A 16985-nucleotide genomic window follows, 5' to 3' on the forward strand; every position below is an offset into this window, starting at 1 on the left:
GAATAAATATTTTGCTTATGTTTCGCTAAGCAAACTGGCAAAGTATTTCTATACTCCCTTTGCATTGACGATAGCGTTGCCTAATGGGAACAAGCTCAAAAAGTTTTGCTTTCCGGAGTTTGGTGCATAAGGTGATTGCAATCATACCTCCGAAAACGACATTTTAGTGTTGAGGCATCCCACCCTGTACTGTATGTTAGTTATCTGCATGTTACTTTTGTATTTATTTTATAAGTGAGTGTTTCTACCATCATTATTCTATCTGCACAAACCTCAATATGGGGCCAACAAAATCTGGTCACATTGTTAATTGTAAAACTTGTTTTCCAGGGTCTTTTAAATCAGAGCATCAAATTGCTCCAGAGGACATTGTTTGACATTGAGGTACGTGAGTAGTTTATCTCTATTGATATCTAGCATTTAGACGTGGACACAGCCCTGCAACACAGCCAATGCCAATATATCTTAATATATATTGGTACGTCTGGCTGTGTGTACGGGCACCCTGCTGACCTCCCAAAAAATAAATGTTGACCGCAGGATTTGACAGCATTTGTTTGGGAGAGTTCAGTGCAGCAGTTGGCAGCATGTGATTTGCTGTGGACCCACTTAATCTGGGTACACACTTGTCGAAATATTATTTGTTCGTTCGACTGATGAACGAACAATATATAGGTAGTGGAACGGCGGGTGTGTACTCCCAATATGTCTGTGAACGGCCCTACAGCACAGCTGATGCCGATATATCTTGTACACTGGCTGTAGGGACTGCTGAAACAAATTTAAATGCCTGGCCAGTTGTGATGTCAGCCCAGACATACTGAGCGGTCAATTGGTAAGTGTGTATAGCTTACAAACCGGTCACTCAGATGGCGAATCAGTTTGCTGACCGATCCGTCATTTAAGTGCGTATCCAGCATTAGGTGTACATCCATAAAATACAAAATTATAAATATAATAATTTCATTGTTATTCCAGTTTAAATATTTCTTCTGCTACATCTAGACCAGAACAGGAATCCTTCCACCCCGTTTCTGTAACAATATGACCAGCCCTGGAGTATAGCTGCTCTCAAGGACAGACAAAAACAAATTTACTGTAGTAACAATGATAATGTTGTTGCTATAAAAAATAAAATTGTATAACCTTTACATATATACATAGTTCCCGTGAAATATTCATTACACACATTGATGTCTGACATGGAAGCGACATGTTCCATAATTATAGAAAACAGCTCAATCATAGGGATTTGGTTAATTTTCTTTTCATTCAATAATTCTCATTTAACAGCAGAAGCTACAGAAATGACTCTATAACAATAACCTTGAATTGCACATCAATCTAGACATATATAGTTATAGCTGAAGTGTAAATCTATTTTTCATTCCAGGGAAAGGTCCTGGATGTGATCTCCTCTATTGATGCAGCTCAAATGTTAATCAATAACAACGCGTCCTCAGTCATGAAGCAGGTAAGATCATCTTTAATTAGAGTGCTGGGTATTCCTTAATTCTCAGTGGACAGCGGGCCATTCCGGGAGAGAAAGGTAAGAAGGAGATATCTGTAATATCTGCTTCTTTATCTTCTTGATGGAAGGCCCAAAAACGTAATTTCTACAATTGCATGTGAAAGTGTTCATTTTCACCTTATGATTCATACATGTAGCTAAAATGTCTCATGTCCCTATCAGGTTCAGTGATTCATTTGGAATGTAATTTATTCCAAAAGGAAAATGGGTCATACAAAAGGCGTGGTCTTAACTGAGCCCACCACAGACATGCCACATTTGCACATACAATGTTTTATACAGATTGTCAGACATGCTCAGGGGCACCGAGAGGGGGGGGGAGGGTACAGATTGCCCGGGCTTCCTGAGGGGCACGGCGGGGGCCCAGGTCCAGCGCCGCTCCCAGCCCCCTCCCCTCACAGCAGCCCAGCACACAGTATGTGCTGAGCTGCAGTGTCACAGCAGTCTCCTATGCCTGTGGGGGGGAGCGATCACACTGATCGCGCCCCCCAGCTTAGAGCAGGGCTGAGGGGGCTCAGAGCGCCCCCCCTTTGCGGAGCTGCAAAGCTTCTTTTTTTCGGGAAGGGGGCATGGCCACGCGGCCCGCGATTAGGCCACGCTCCCTGGTACCTGGGCCCGCCGCGGCTCTTGGTGGGCCTGGACATGCTATCTCTATACAAGGATAAGAGGCACTCTGTTTTTCATATAAAAAATCAGCAGTAGACCATTTAATCCAATGGATTAATAAAATCCCAAATGTTGGATTATATGAGGTACTGTTAATTCTCTCTATTTAAGACCAATGGGTGTTGATTTCCCTTGCACATTGTCTACTTACCTGGCGAGCATTGAGCTGCTAGTTCCCCCTCATTACTTGCTTGTTTTCAAGCACTGAACCTTGAAGCTGATCCTCGTTTAGGCCCCTATTTACCACAGTCCGCATTTTAAATATTTTTTACTAAATTCGCATTGCAAATTTAGAAAATATCACATGGATGTACTAACACTCGCATTCAGGGACAATGCTTTCAATAAAGCTCTGTCCCTGCGAATCCTGTCCACACACTTCTCTCTGTATTTTTCGGAAAAATACAGGGAAAATGTATCTGTGCATGCGCCACTGCCGGCTACCGCTACCCCTGCGCCGCGAGCGACCCCTTCCCCCCCACTCAGTTTACACTTACCTCAGTGGTCGGTGCTTGGGTGAGGTCCTCTCTCTGGGGCTCCAGTCAGCTGGTCGCCCAGCTCCTGCATTGTGACCCCTGCTCTAAGCTGCAGCTGACCGGTGTCACAGTGCAGGAGCCCGGAGACCAGTTGACCGGAGCCCCACAGGACCTCACCAGAGCCCCGATCACCGGTCTGGGAATGCAGGTAAGTTTTTTGTTTTTTTTTTATGTTTTTTTTACAGTAATCAGCTCGTGGTCTATTTACACCCCAAAACTGATCACAGGAGACAGCTCCCAGATCTGGTCATCCTGTCAGAGCAGAGCAGGGGTTGGGGAACTGGGGGAAAGCCCCAATAACGCAATCTCTAGGTGGCATTATAATCACAGGGCTTCCCCCGGTATTTTTTCACAATATTTTTAGTAAATCTGGGCAGATCACATTTCCCATTACAGGTATGGGCAATGCGATCTGCTTACTAAAAAATATGTGAATTGAAGGATTGGAGTATATTTTCACAATAATTACTCCAATTGTCCTTGTGAAAAGGGTGTGAAAACACCCGCTTTCACATTATTTTAGTAAAAATAATGTTAATAAATATGCCCCTTAATCATTTAACATAGATATCTCTTATTTTAGGAATCTAAAAAATTTATGGAGACTGTGATTGGCTACTTTGTTCAGTACGTTCAATGGGTGAAAAACTCCGTAAGTAAATGACCTATTTATAATGTATAGATGTTAATCATTAGTTTGTATACTACACAATGTGGGGATCATGTAGAGCTGGACCAATCTTGCACCATAAAAGCAGCATTAATATGTGCCTGGGGGGAAAAAAACGACCTGTTAGAGGAGAGCAAGAGTAGGGGAATCGGGGAAAACCATGGATAACACCATCACCAGGTGGTGTTATTATCACAGGGCTTCCCCCGGAATTTTTTCACATTATATTTTTAGTAAATCTCAGGCATATCACATTTTCCATTACAATTATGGGAAATTTGATCTGCTTACTAAAAATATGTGATAATTGGAGCTTGGAGTAGAATTTTACGAATTCTACTACAATTGCCCTTTAGTAAGTTTAGGTGAAACTAAAATAATGTGAAAAGGGTGTGAAAACACCAATCATACCAAACAGGTGATAAGCAGCATTTTCATATGTAGGTGAAACACAGTCCTTAACTGAAACAGAAACATCTGTGTAGGAGGCTTAGAACTGGGTGAAGAACAGCCAAACACTGCTACAAAGGTGAGGTTGTGGAACACAGTTCATGTCACAGGCCATACAGCATGACAAGACTGAGCACAGCAACAAGACACAAAGTAGTTATACTGCATCAGCAGGGTCTCTCCCAGGCAAAGATTTCAAAGCAGACTGGGGCTTCAAGATGTGCTGTTCAAGCTCTTTTGAAGAAGCACAAAGAAACGGGCATCATTTAGGACCGTAGACGCAGTGGTCGGCCAAGGAAACTTAGTACATCAGATGAAACACACATTATGCTTACTTCCCTTTGAAATCGGAAGATGTCCAGCAGTGCCATCAGCTCAGACCTGGCAGAAACCAGTGAGACCCAGGTACTCAAATGTTGCCAAAAACATAGGAACTGGGGTGCATAAAAATGGCAGCAGGTGCTCTGGACTGATGAGTCAACATTTTAAATATTTGGCTGTAATAGAAGGCGGTTTGTTCGCCAAAGGGCTGGAGAGCGGAACAATAATGAGTGTGTGCAGTTAACAGTGAAGGATGGTGGAGCTTCCTTGCAAGTTTGGGTCTGCATTTCAGCAAATGGAGTTAGAGATTTGGTCAGGATTTTAATGGTGCCCTCAATGCTGAGAAATACAGGCAGGTACTTATCCATCATGCAATACCATCAGGGAGACGTCTGATTGGCTCCAAATTTATTCAGCAGTAGGACAACAACCCCAAACATACAGCCAATGTCTTAAGAACTATCTTCAGCATAAAGAAGAACAAGGAGTCCTGAAAGTGATGATACAGTATGGCCCCTACAGAGCCCTTATCTCAACATCATCAAGTCTGTTTGGGATTACATGAGGAGACAGAAGGATTTGAGGAAGCCTACATCCACAGAAGATCTGTGGTTAGTTCTCCAAGATATTTGGAACAACCTCCCTGTCGAGTTCCTTCAAAAGCTGTGTGCAAGTGTACCTAGAAGAATTGATGCTGTTTTGAAGGCGAAGGGTGGTCACACCAAATATTGATTTGATTTAGATTTCTCTTCCGTTCATTCACTTTGCATTTTGTTAATTGATAATAGTTTATTTTTAACACTTCTATTTTTGAAAGCATTCTTACTTTCCAACATTTTTTCCATACCTGCTTAAAATTTTTGCCCAGTACTGTATGTTGTCCTGATACTCTGATACTTTGTCATTGTGAAATGTTTTCATGTTTACCCTGTACAGTGCTGCATAACCTTTGTGACACCTTATAAATAAACGGAGCACTTGCACCTCCCCTATACGAGGTGCATAAGATATACTTTCAAAACAGCGGATTTCAGCTTGTCCCCAGGTCTGCATAGCCTGCACTGGCAGAACATTACCAACATGCCCACTGAGGGCCTGATTCAGAGACGGACGCTAATGCAATTTTCTCGCAGATCAAACAATTGTTTGCCATTGCGAATGCGTATGCACCGTTCTGCGATCGCATTGAATCACACACGCACAGAGGAATCCATCACCAAGTGAGTGACAGACTGCCAGCGTTTGGGGGTGGTAATGGGGAGTGGTCACAAAAACGCAGGTGCGCCGGTCCGCTTAAACGCTGTTACATGGACGTGCATAAATTAGCCACTGTGATTGCACACGCAGCTCTGCGTGTCAGAAGATCTCCCATGGCTGCGGCAGGTTAGACCTTCTGCAAGGGTAAGATGGCCGCTGATGTACTTCGATGTTACCGAGGTTTACGTAGGTATGCGTAGGTGAGAAGGCAGCAGTGGGCGTCTTACTGCTTCGGTGATCTTTACTGACATTTGCATATTTTCACAACTGCGTTGCGTTCGAATACTCAGTTGCGATCGAATTAACGTACGTCTCTGAATCAGGCCCTGAATAATCTCCGGGCATAGGGTCAGCTCTCCATCAGCCCCTATGAGCCCTACACATTCATGTTGCCAAATCCCTTGCAGGGAAAACAAAATGACCAAATTTGGATGTGAATCTAATTTAAAATGTGTTGTTTTACAGTTCAAGTTCTGGTTGTTTGTGAAGTACAAAAACTTTTTTTCTCTTGAATAAAAATGACAAGTTTGAAAGAAAATACACTCAGGGTGTATCCGGCACACATAGAAACTCTGTCTCATAGCCCTGATGCACATTTATTGTCACTCTGACACACCGGGCTGTTGTCCCAGTGAATCATAAACCTACACGTTTCCACATGTAAAATAATATTTCTCATTAGAGGGAATAGAATAGTAGAAACAATGCAATACTGGACATTGCATGGTGCTAAGTTTAAACAGGTAAAATGTATTTATTAATTTAAAAAATATGTTTTAAAAAAATTCAGTGTGACAGAGCCAAACACATACTTTATAACTTTGCTATAATGCCCTCCGGGAACTCCCGGGGAGATGCAGGTGGCCAGTGCCGGAGGGCAGGCTGACACAGTCCTATAAGTATGTACACTCGATAAAACTTGTTGCTGGTTTTCTGCATAGCCTACCACCTCTCCCCATATCTATTTAGCCTCTGCATTCCACATCTTTGGCCCTTCTCCCTCTTTGGATCTATCCTATTTGAACACAGTATTTATCATTAGCGTTGTACACTTCATACATTGAAGTGTATAACGCTAATGACTTAAGTACTGTACCATTAGCTGGAGGGGTCAGTATGCAAGCAGCCAGTCTGAAATCAGGCTCCTGATAGTCATCATCATCACTCCACCCCCAAGAGATACCAAGATCAACACAATATTTGGAAATGTGTACACATCTAATTGTGTTGCATTTGAATTAATATGCCCTAGCTGGGTTCTCTAATTTCCATGTGTAATAGCTTTAGAGCATAGTGGAGGGTACCAGTCACAGAAGGATCTGAAATATAATGTTCTCAGTCATTATCCACACTAAGCTACCATAACCTGTTTGTCTAATCTCTGTCTTTTCAGATAGCCTTAGACGTTGCGGGATGCAAACCAATCGCAAATGTTGTAGATACCGCCGTAGACGTGTTTTTATGCAGCTACGTAATAGATTCAGTGGTAAGAAATTATCGGTTTTCCTCAACAGTTTTCAGCTATTCAGTCGCTCTGTTAAATATTGTTAATGAGTCAATAACTCTGAATTACAAGTGTGTGTGTGTGTGTGTGTTAGGGGTGTGCACCGGCCACTTATCGTGTTTTGGTTTTAGATCTGGATCTTTCTTCGTGTTTTGGATCTGGATTGGTTTTGCCAAAACCACCCTTCCGTGTTTTGGGTTCTGGGTTTTGTATTTTTGGATCTGTCCTTCTTTAAAAAAAAAAAAGCATAAAAACCGCTAAAATCACTGAATATGTGGTTTTTCCTGCTCCAATGCTATTATTAACCTCAATAACCTTAATTTCCACTCATTTCCAGTCTATTCTGAACACCTCACACCTAACAATAGTGTTTTTATGTCCAAAGGGTTGCACCGAGGTAGCTGTATGACTATGCTAAGAGATACGAGTGGGCGGCACAAACACGTGGCCCATCTAGGAGTGACACTGCAGTGGCAGACAGGATGGCAGTTTGAAAAACTAGGCCCCAAACAGTACATAATGCAAAGACAAAAAAGAGGTGCAAGATGGAATTGTCCTTGGGCCCTCCCACCCACCCTTATGTTGTATAAACAGGACATGCACACTTTAGCAAACCAATCATTTCAGCGCCAAGGTCTGCCACACGACACTGGCTGAAATGATTGGTTCATTTGGGCCCCCACAAAACAAGCTGGCAATTAATCTGTCCCTGCACAAACTGGCTCTACGGAGGCAAGATGTCGTCCTTATCCTCCTCATCCACTGATTCCTCACCCTCTTCATTGTTGTGTACATCCTCATCCTCACAGAGTATTAATTCAACCCCGCTGGAATCCACCACCGTAGGTCCCTCTGTACGTTCTGGAGGCTGGTCTCCCTGGAAGAGTTGATAATTCATTTTTATGAACATCATCTTCTCCACATTTTGTGGAAGCAACCTCCTACGCCTTTCGCTGACAAGGTTACCGGCTGCACTAAACACTCTTTCGAGTACACACTGGAGGGGGGGCAACTCAGGTAAAATAGAGCCAGTTTGTACAGGGGCCTCCAAATTGCCTCTTTTTCCTGCCAGTACAGGTACGGACTGTCTGACATGCCTACTTGGATGCTGTTACCGATGTAATCCTCCACCATTCTGTCAATGGTGACAGTATCATATGCAGTGACAGTAGACTTGCCAGAAATTGTTGGCACGTCCTTCAGTCCGGGCCAGATGTCCAAACCGGCCCTTGATTTATGACACAGGCGCACGCTTGGCGCTGCTGCTGTGTTGATGCACGTGCGGCTACTGCGCATACATTTCGCACACAAACACAGAAAAAAAAGAATTGCTTATTTTTTGTGGAGTGCACTTTGGGGGTTACACTACCCTTTAACAGACTTATGGGACACAGGCGCACACTTGGCGCTGCTCCTTTGTTGATGCATGTACAGTGCACACAATTCACAAACAGAAGAAAATGTTTTATTTTTGTTGGAGTGCACTTTGCGGGTTACGCCACCCTTTAACAGTCAGACGCACACTTGGCGCTGCTGCTTTGAGGATGCAGGTGCGGCTACAGACCACACAATTCACAAAGACAGAAAAAAAAGAATTTTTTATTTTTTGTGGAGTGCACTTTGAGGGTTACACCACCCTTTAACAGACAAACACACGCTACTGCGCATACATTTCACACACAAACACAGAAAAAAAGAAGATTATTTTATTTTGGTTTGAGCACACTTTGGGGGTTACACCACCCTTTAACAGACAGACACACGCTTGTCGCTGCTGCTTTGAGAATGCAGGTGCGGCTACAGCCCACACAATTCACAAAGACAGAAAAAAAAAGAATTTTTTGAGTGCACTTTGGGGGTTACAGCACCCTTTAACGGACAAGCCATCCGGCCTTTACTTATGACACAGGCGCACGCTTGGCGCTGCTCCTTTGTTGATGCACGTGCAGCCACAGTGCACACAATTCACAAGAACAGAAAATAATTCCTCCACCATTCTGTCAGTGGTGACAGTATCATATACAGTGACAGTGGGCATGTCAGAAATTGACATTGTTGGCACGTCCTTCAGTCCGGACCAGATGTCCAAACAGGCCCTTAACTTATGACATAGGCGCACGCTTGGCGCTGCTGCTGTGTTGATGCACATGCGGCTACTGCGCATACATTTCGCACACAAACACAGAAAAAGAATTGTTTATTTTTTGTGGAGTGCACTTTGGGGGTTACACTACCCTTTAACAGACTTATGGGACACAGGCGCACGCTTGGTGCTGCTCCTATGTTGATGCACGTGCAGCCACAGTGCACACAATTCACAAACACAGAAAATATATTTTTTTTTGTTTGGAGTGCACTTTGGCGGTTACACCACCCTTTAACAGACGAGCCAGCTGGCCCTTTACTTATGACACAGGCGCACGCTTGGCGTTACTTTGTTGATGCACGTGCAGCTACTGCGCAAACAATTCACAAACACAGAAAATTATTATTTATTTTGTTTGGAGTGCACTTTGGGGGTTACAGCACCCTTTAACGGTCAAGGCAGCCGGCCCTTTACTTATGACACAGGCGCACGCTTGGCGTTACTTTGTTGATGCATGTGCGGCTACTGCGCACACAATTCACAAACACAGAAAAAAAAAATTTTTTTTTTGGAGTGCACTTTGGGGGAGTACCCCTGATGCACAGATCACCCCCTGGACAACACTACAGCACCCCTCTAGGACTACAGCCTTTATGGGACACTGCACAACACAGTCCAGCCAGCCCCTATAGACTTTGGAGTGGACACAGCCCCTATGGACAACTGACTGCCAACACAGCCCAGCCAGCCCCTATCACAGCAGCACAACACATCCCAGCCAGCCCCTATGGACAACAGCAGCACAACACAGCCCAGTCAGCCCCTATGGACTGAGTGGTTATAGCCCCTATGGACCACAGCAGCACAACACAGCCCAGCCAGCCCTAGCTCCCACCCTCCCTCTTCACTGTCCACAGCTGGAGAGAGAAACGGCGCTGACGCGGTGACCTTTTATAGAATCCAAAACCCGCGAGATCCAGAAGGCGGGATGATGACGTTTTGCCTCGATTTCAGTTCCGAGGCAGGCGGGAAAAGTCAAGCCTGACTCGGATACAACTCGGATCGTGGGGGCTCGGGGGGTTTGGATTTCAGAAATCCGAACCCGCTCATCCCTAATGTGTGTGTGCAATATATATATATATATATATATATATATATATATACACTGTGTGTGTGTGTGGATATGTGTGTGTGTATATATATATATATATATAATTAGGGGTGTGCATTGGCCACTTTTCGTGTTTTGGATCTGGATCTTTCTTCGTGTTTTGGATCTGGATTGGTTTTGACAAAACCACCCTTCCGTGTTTTGGGTTCTGGGTTTTGTGTTTTGGATCTGTATTTTTTTTTAAAAAAGAATAAAAACAGCTAAAATCACAGAATGTGTTGATTTTTCTGCTTCTATGCTATTATTAACCTCAATAACCTTAATTTCCATTCATTTCCAGTCAATTCTGAACACCTCACAATAGTGTTTTTATGTCCAAAAGGCTATGCTAAGCGACACGAGTGGGCGGCACAAACACGTGGCCCATCTAGGAGTGGCACTGCAGTGGCAGACAGGATGGCAGTTTGAAAAACTAGGCCCCAAACAGTACATAATGCAAAGACAAAAAGAGGTGCAAGATGGAATTGTCCTTGGGCCCTCCCACCTACCCTTATGTTGTATAAACAGGACATGCACACTTTAACAAACCAATCATTTCAGCGCCAGGGTCTGCCACACGACTGTGGCTGAAATGATTAGTTTGTTTGGGCCCCCACAAAACAAGCTGGCAATTAATCTGTCCCTGCACAAACTGGCTCTACGGAGGCAAGATGTCGTCCTCATCCTCCTCATCCACCGATTCCTCACCCTCTTCAGTGTTGTGTACATCCTCATCCTCACAGACTATTAACTCGTCCCCGCTGGAATCCACCACCACAGGTCCCTCTGTACGTTCTGGAGGCTGGTCTCCCTGGAAGAGTTGGTAATTAATTTTCATGAACATCATCTTCTCCACATTTTGTGGAAGCAACCTCCTACGCTTTTCGCTGACAAGGTTCCCGGCTGCACTAAACACTCTTTCAGGGTACACACTGGAGGAGGGGGCAACTCAGGTAAAATAGAGCCAGTTTGTACAGGGGCCTCCAAATTGCCTCTTTTTCCTGCCAGTACAGGTATGGACTGTCTGACATGCCTACTTGGATGTTGTCACCGATGTAATCCTCCACCATTCTGTCAATGGTGACAGTATCATATGCAGTGACAGTAGACATGTCAGAAATTGTTGCCAGGTCCTTCAGTCTGGACCAGATGTCCACACTTGGTCCTGCCTGCCCTGCATCACCGCCAGAGGGCTGCTTAGGATACCTAAGTTTTTTCCTAGCAGCCCCAGTTGCGGGAGAAAATGAAGAAGGAGCTGTTGACGTGTCACATTCCGCTTCAGCTGACAGTGTTTTCACCAGCAGGTCTTTGCACCTCTGCAGGCTTGTGTCGGCCGGAAAGAGAGACACCACATAGGCTTTAAACCTAGGATCGAGCACGGTGGCCAAAATGTAGTGGTCTGATTTCAACAGATTGACCATCCTGGAATCCTGGCAAAGCGAATGAAGGGCTTCATCCACAAGTCCCACATGCCGAGCGGAATTGCTCCATCTTAGCTCCTCCTTCACTTTCTCCAGCTGCTTCTGCAAAAGCCTGATGAGGGGAATGACCTGACTCAAGCTGGCAGTGTCTGAACTGACTTCACCTGTGGCAAGTTCGAAGGGCTGGAGAACCTTGCACAACACGGAAATCATTCTCCACTGCGCTTGAGTCAGGTGCATACCCCCTCCTTTGCCTATGTCATAGGTGGATGTATAGGCTTGAATGGCCTTTTGCTGCTCCTCCATCCTCTGAAGCATATAGAGGGTTGAGTTCCACCGCGTCACAACCTCTCGCTTCAGGTGATGGCGGGGCAGGTTCAAGAGTGTTTGCTGGCGCTCCAGTCTTCAGCACGCAGTCGCTGAATGGCGAAAGTGGCCAGAAATTTTTCGGGCCACCCAAAGCGTCTCCTGCACGCCCCTGTCGCTTTTCAGAAAATTCTGCACCACCAAGTTTATTGTGTGAGCAAAACATGGGACATGCTGGAATGTGCCCAGATGTAATGCCCGCACAATATTGGTGGCGTTGTCAGATATCACAAATCCCCAGGAGAGTCTAAGTGGGGTAAGCCACTGGGCGATGATTTCCCTCAGTTTCTCTAAGAGGTTGTCGGCGGTGTGCCTCTTACTGAAACCGGTGATACACAGCATAGTCTGCCTTGGAACGAGCTGGCGTTTCTGAGATGCTGCTACTGGTGACGCTGCTGTTGTTGCTGCGTAAGGTGATACATCTACCCAGTGGGCTGTCACAGTCATATAGGGCCTAATGTAATAGGGTGAGAGTTTAGAAAATGTGAGAGTTTAGCAGTAAACTCTCACATTGGTTGAGCTTTATCTTCAAAATGGGAAAACATCTGAATGAGATTTTAAATCGTGAGTTTTTTAAGTCTAAAAAAACATGCAAGTTCGCTCTGTTACTTTGTTTTTGGACTCTATTACATTTGCAAAGTTTAAAAAGTGGTACAAGAAAAAAGAGAAAATTCTGCACAGAACTCAAAGTAAGGATAATAATAATAATTATTAGTAGAAACCAACCGTTAGATATTTTTAGATATAACTGTATCAATAATTTTTGTTGGTGGTGCTCCCACAGCCCAGTATTACATAAGTAAAAAGGAAAAGAGGGAAAGAAAGGGCTAGTCGCTTGGGCACTCTTAATGACAAATGTCCACTTTAAATAATATTGGCTAGTTAATTATTAAGGATGATAACAAATACACCCTACATAGCACAAATGTTGCACAACCATATATAAGCTGCAAATAGGAGAGAGGTAGGTAATTTGAACGCATTAACAATGGATAATCCAACAAAATTCCTATCATTAAAAATCAACTTTTAATCAAAGTTGTATTAAAATTTATAAATAAATATCCCTTCAGACAAAATATGAAAGTGATCAGTTAGGGCGAAAATATTATATATTGAATAAAATCCCCACATGTGTTCATATGTACATGTGGATAGGTAAATACCCTGGTCGTAGATAGAATAATAATAGTGATACCAATATCCTAATATCTGGATATATGTAGATCATAATAATGGTACTGAGTTATCACTCTCCTGAGTTACCAAACCGTCCCAATCCACCTCCAGTATTAATAACCTACAGCACCTGGTATTCCCAAGTGGTCTCCCATCCAGTTACTAACCAGGCCCATAACTGTATAGCTTCCAAGATCGGACAAGATTGGGCGTATCCAGTATGGTATGATTGTAGATAATTACCCAACTGGGGAGTGTGAATGCCCTGGTACACACAGCGTAAGAGTGTATGTAGGACTACCTCATCAGAGAAGTCCACTTTGTTAAATAATGCACAGTATCAACGAAAGTATTGCATGAGCGTACTTTAATTGTATTCATACAAATGATCACATGTTTAAACATATGTCGTAAAACAGTCAAGTATAATTATCTGACTGATTATTGTATTCATAGAGCAGTCAGACAAAATTATCTAATTAGCTGTTATGCACTTATGACGATCTATATAGTAGGTGATTCAATTCAATCCTGTTGATAGGCAATTACTGATAATGCATTCTAACAGCTATGATAATCAATGATTTATATGGCAGCCTACATACAGTGATGCATATTGACATAGGTCTCTGACCCCACAAGGTTCATTAAATAGATAAAGTAAGCTGCCAATGTTATGCTGATCTTTCCACACACTTGACAACTCAGTGTAAGTAGACAGCAGAGTATGTGCTGTTCTTGTTGATAAGTAATAGACACATCAAAATAAATTCTAACAATCATACAAATAATCGATTTATGTGGTAATCAGCGTTGCTAGAATCTTACACATTAAAGTCTTACTCTAACCCCACCCAGCTCATTGGGTGAGTGAAGATAATAAAGGAAAACAGTTTAAATGTGCCAGTATTGTAAATAGATGGCAAGTGTATTGCACTATAAATAGATGGCAAGTGTATTGCACTATAAATAGATGGCAAGATATATGCCAATCTAGGATTGGAAAAATAATCCCCCTAAATAAATCGACAAGGAAACAATGTAATCACAATAAAAGCTCTACGTGTTGCTCATGCAAAAAGTGTCTGTAATGACAGAAAGGTTAGTTACAGGCTCACATATAATCCATTATAAAGATGTCTGTAGTGACGCAGAGGTCAGTTACAGGCATACATACGATCCCAGGGTAAGGCTACTTGGAGTCCGATCACTGCATAAGTCGGATATCCAAGGAAAAAGAGGACGCGCGTTTCGCCCAGTCAGGGGGCTTGTTCACCTCACACATTCACCTCACTCCTCAAAAGTCCATAGGGACTGGCTGTGTTGTGCTGTGCTGCTGTTGTCCATAGGGGCTGTATCCACTCCTCCAAAGTCCATAGGGGCTGGCTGTGTTGTGCTGTGCTGCTGTTGTCCATAGGGGCTGTATCCACTCCTCCAAAGTCCATAGGAGCTGGCTGAACTGTGTTGTGCAGTCAGTTGACCATAGGGGCTTTGTCCACTCCAAAGTCCTGTGCAGTGTCCCAGTCCTAGAGGGGTGCTGTAGTGTTGTCCAGGGGGTGCTCTGTCCATCAGGGGTACTCCCCCCAAGTGCAAAAAAAATATTTTTTCTGTGTTTGTGAATTGTGTGCGCAGTAGCCGCACGTGCATCAACAAAGTAGCGCAAAGCGTGCGCCTGTGTCATAAGTACAGGGCCGGCTGGCTTGACTGTTAAAGGGTGCTGTAACCCCCAAAGTGCACCCCAAACAAAATAAAAAAAATATATTTTCTGTGTTTGTGAATTGTGTGCACTTTGGCTGCACGTGCATCAACAAAGGAGCAGCGCCAAGCATGCGCCTGTGTCCCATAAGTAAAGGGCCGGCTGGCTTGTCCGTTAAAGGGTGCTGTAACCCACAAAGTGCGCTCCACAAAAAATAAAAAATTCTCCTTTTTTTTTTTTCTGTCTTTGTGAATTGTGTGGGCTGTAGCTGCACCTGCATCCTCAAAGCAGCAGCGACAAGCGTGCGTCTGTCTGTTAAAGGGTGGCGTAACCCCCAAAGTGGACTCCCACAAAAATAAAACATTTTCTTCTGTGTTTGAGAATTGTCTGCACTGTACGTGCATCCTCAAAGCAGCAGCGACAAGCGTGCGTCTGTCTGTTAAAGCGTGGTGTAACCCTCAAAGTGCGCTCCACAAAAAATAAAAAATTCTTCTTTTATTTCTGTCTTTGTGAATTGTGTGCACTGTAGCTGCACGTGCATCAACAAAGGAGCAGAGCACTAGTGCACTAGTTCTGTTTGTGTGCGCTTTAGCCGCACGTATATATCAATATAACATAAAGGAGGACCAAACTTTCTCCGATACAAATAAAATAGGGAAAGATCAAAAACCACTTCCTCCTAGTGCTGAAGCTGCTGCCACTAGTCATGACATAGATGATAACATGCCATCAACGTCGTCTGCCAAGGCCGATGCCCAATGTCATAGTAGAGGGCACATACAATCCCAATGACAAAGTTCAGGAAAATTACCTTAAAAAAAACATTTAAATCATCTGAGGAGAAAGGTAAACTTGCCAATATGCCATTTACGACACGGAGTGGCAAGGAACGGCTAAGCTCTATCCCTATGTTCATGACTAGTGGTTTAGCTTCACATGACGATGGAAGCCCTCCTCCCGCTAAAAAAATCAAACGAGTTAAGCTGGCAAAAGCACAGAGAAGAACTGTGCATTCTAAGAAGATATCACAAATCCCCAAGGAAAGTCCAAGTGTGGTGGCGGTTGCGATGAATGACCTTCCCAGCACTGGACGGGAAGAGGTGGCTCTTTCCACCATTTACACGCCCCCTGCAAGTGATGAAAGGAGCACCCACAGTCCACTTGCTGATATGCAAATTGAAGATGTCACTGTTGAAGTACAACAGGATGAGGATACTGGTGTAGCTGGCGCTGAGGAGGAAGTTGGCGAGGAGGATTCTGATGGTGATGTGGTTTGTTTAAATCAGGCTCCGGGGGAGACAGTTGTTGTCCGTGGGATGAAAAAGCCCATCACGGTCATGCCTGGGCAGAAGACCAAACATTCCACCTCTTTGGTCTGGCAATATTTCTATCCAAATCCAGACAACTGTCTTGCCATATGTACCATATGTAAAGTTGAAATAAGAAGGGGTAGGGACGTTAACCACCTAGGAACATCCTCCCTTATATGGCACCTGCAGCGCTTTCATAAAAAGTTACTGTCAAGTTCAGAAACTTTGGCTAAGACCGTAAGCAGTGCAGGGACACCTAAATCCCGTCGTCCTGTTGTATCCAAGCGCCTGCAAACCACACCGTCAACTCCCTCCTCGTCAATTTCCTCCTTAGTCAGGATCGGAAGTAGTCCTGCAGGCCATGTCACTGGCATGACTGACTCTCCTATCCGGGATTCCTCTGGAGGATCCTGCATTGCTACGCCTACTGCTGCCGCTGTTGCTGCTGCTGGGCGTCGTTCATCATCCCAGAGAGGAAGTAGGAACACCACTACTTTTACTAAACAATTGACCCTCCAACAGTCCTTAGCGAGGAGGATGAAGTACGAAAGCAGTCATCCTGAAGCAAAGCGTATAACTGAGGCCTTGACTGCTATGTTGGTTTAAGACGTGCGTCCGGTATCCACCATTAGTGCAGTGGGATTTAGACAATTGATGGAGGTAGTGTGTCCCCGGTTCCAAATCCCGTCTAGATTCCACTTCACTAGGCAGGCGATACCGAGACTGTAAAGAAACGTCAGAAAAAATGTCCTCAGTGTCCTGAAAAATGCGGCAGTACCCAATGTCCACTTAACCACGGACATGTGGACAAGTGGAACAGGGCAGACTAAGGACTATATGAC

General features: G+C 44.1%; 1 protein-coding gene and 1 pseudogene across 16 annotated transcripts in view; one reads left to right on the plus strand and one right to left on the minus strand.

The window, feature by feature from the left end:
- The window catches only part of PROM1 (prominin 1), a 238200-nt gene that overhangs the window by 193481 nt on the left and 27734 nt on the right, over nucleotides 1-16985 (plus strand). For all 16 annotated transcript variants that reach the window (XR_015870062.1, XM_088450647.1, XM_088450645.1 and 13 more), the window contains 4 exons: nucleotides 331-384; nucleotides 1394-1474; nucleotides 3317-3385; nucleotides 6825-6917. Coding sequence is in view for 15 of the 16 variants with exons in the window: in XM_088450647.1 (XP_088306773.1) it covers nucleotides 331-384; nucleotides 1394-1474; nucleotides 3317-3385; nucleotides 6825-6917 (297 nt within the window). In the remaining variant the exon portion in view is untranslated. The remainder of the gene's footprint in view (nucleotides 1-330; nucleotides 385-1393; nucleotides 1475-3316; nucleotides 3386-6824; nucleotides 6918-16985) is intronic.
- On the minus strand, nucleotides 13256-13374 carry LOC148501361 (5S ribosomal RNA; annotated as a pseudogene).

Source organism: Taudactylus pleione, unplaced genomic scaffold (assembly GCF_031769625.1).
Source record: "Taudactylus pleione unplaced genomic scaffold, aTauple2 ptg000520l, whole genome shotgun sequence".
Taxonomy (NCBI): Eukaryota; Metazoa; Chordata; class Amphibia; order Anura; family Myobatrachidae; genus Taudactylus; species Taudactylus pleione.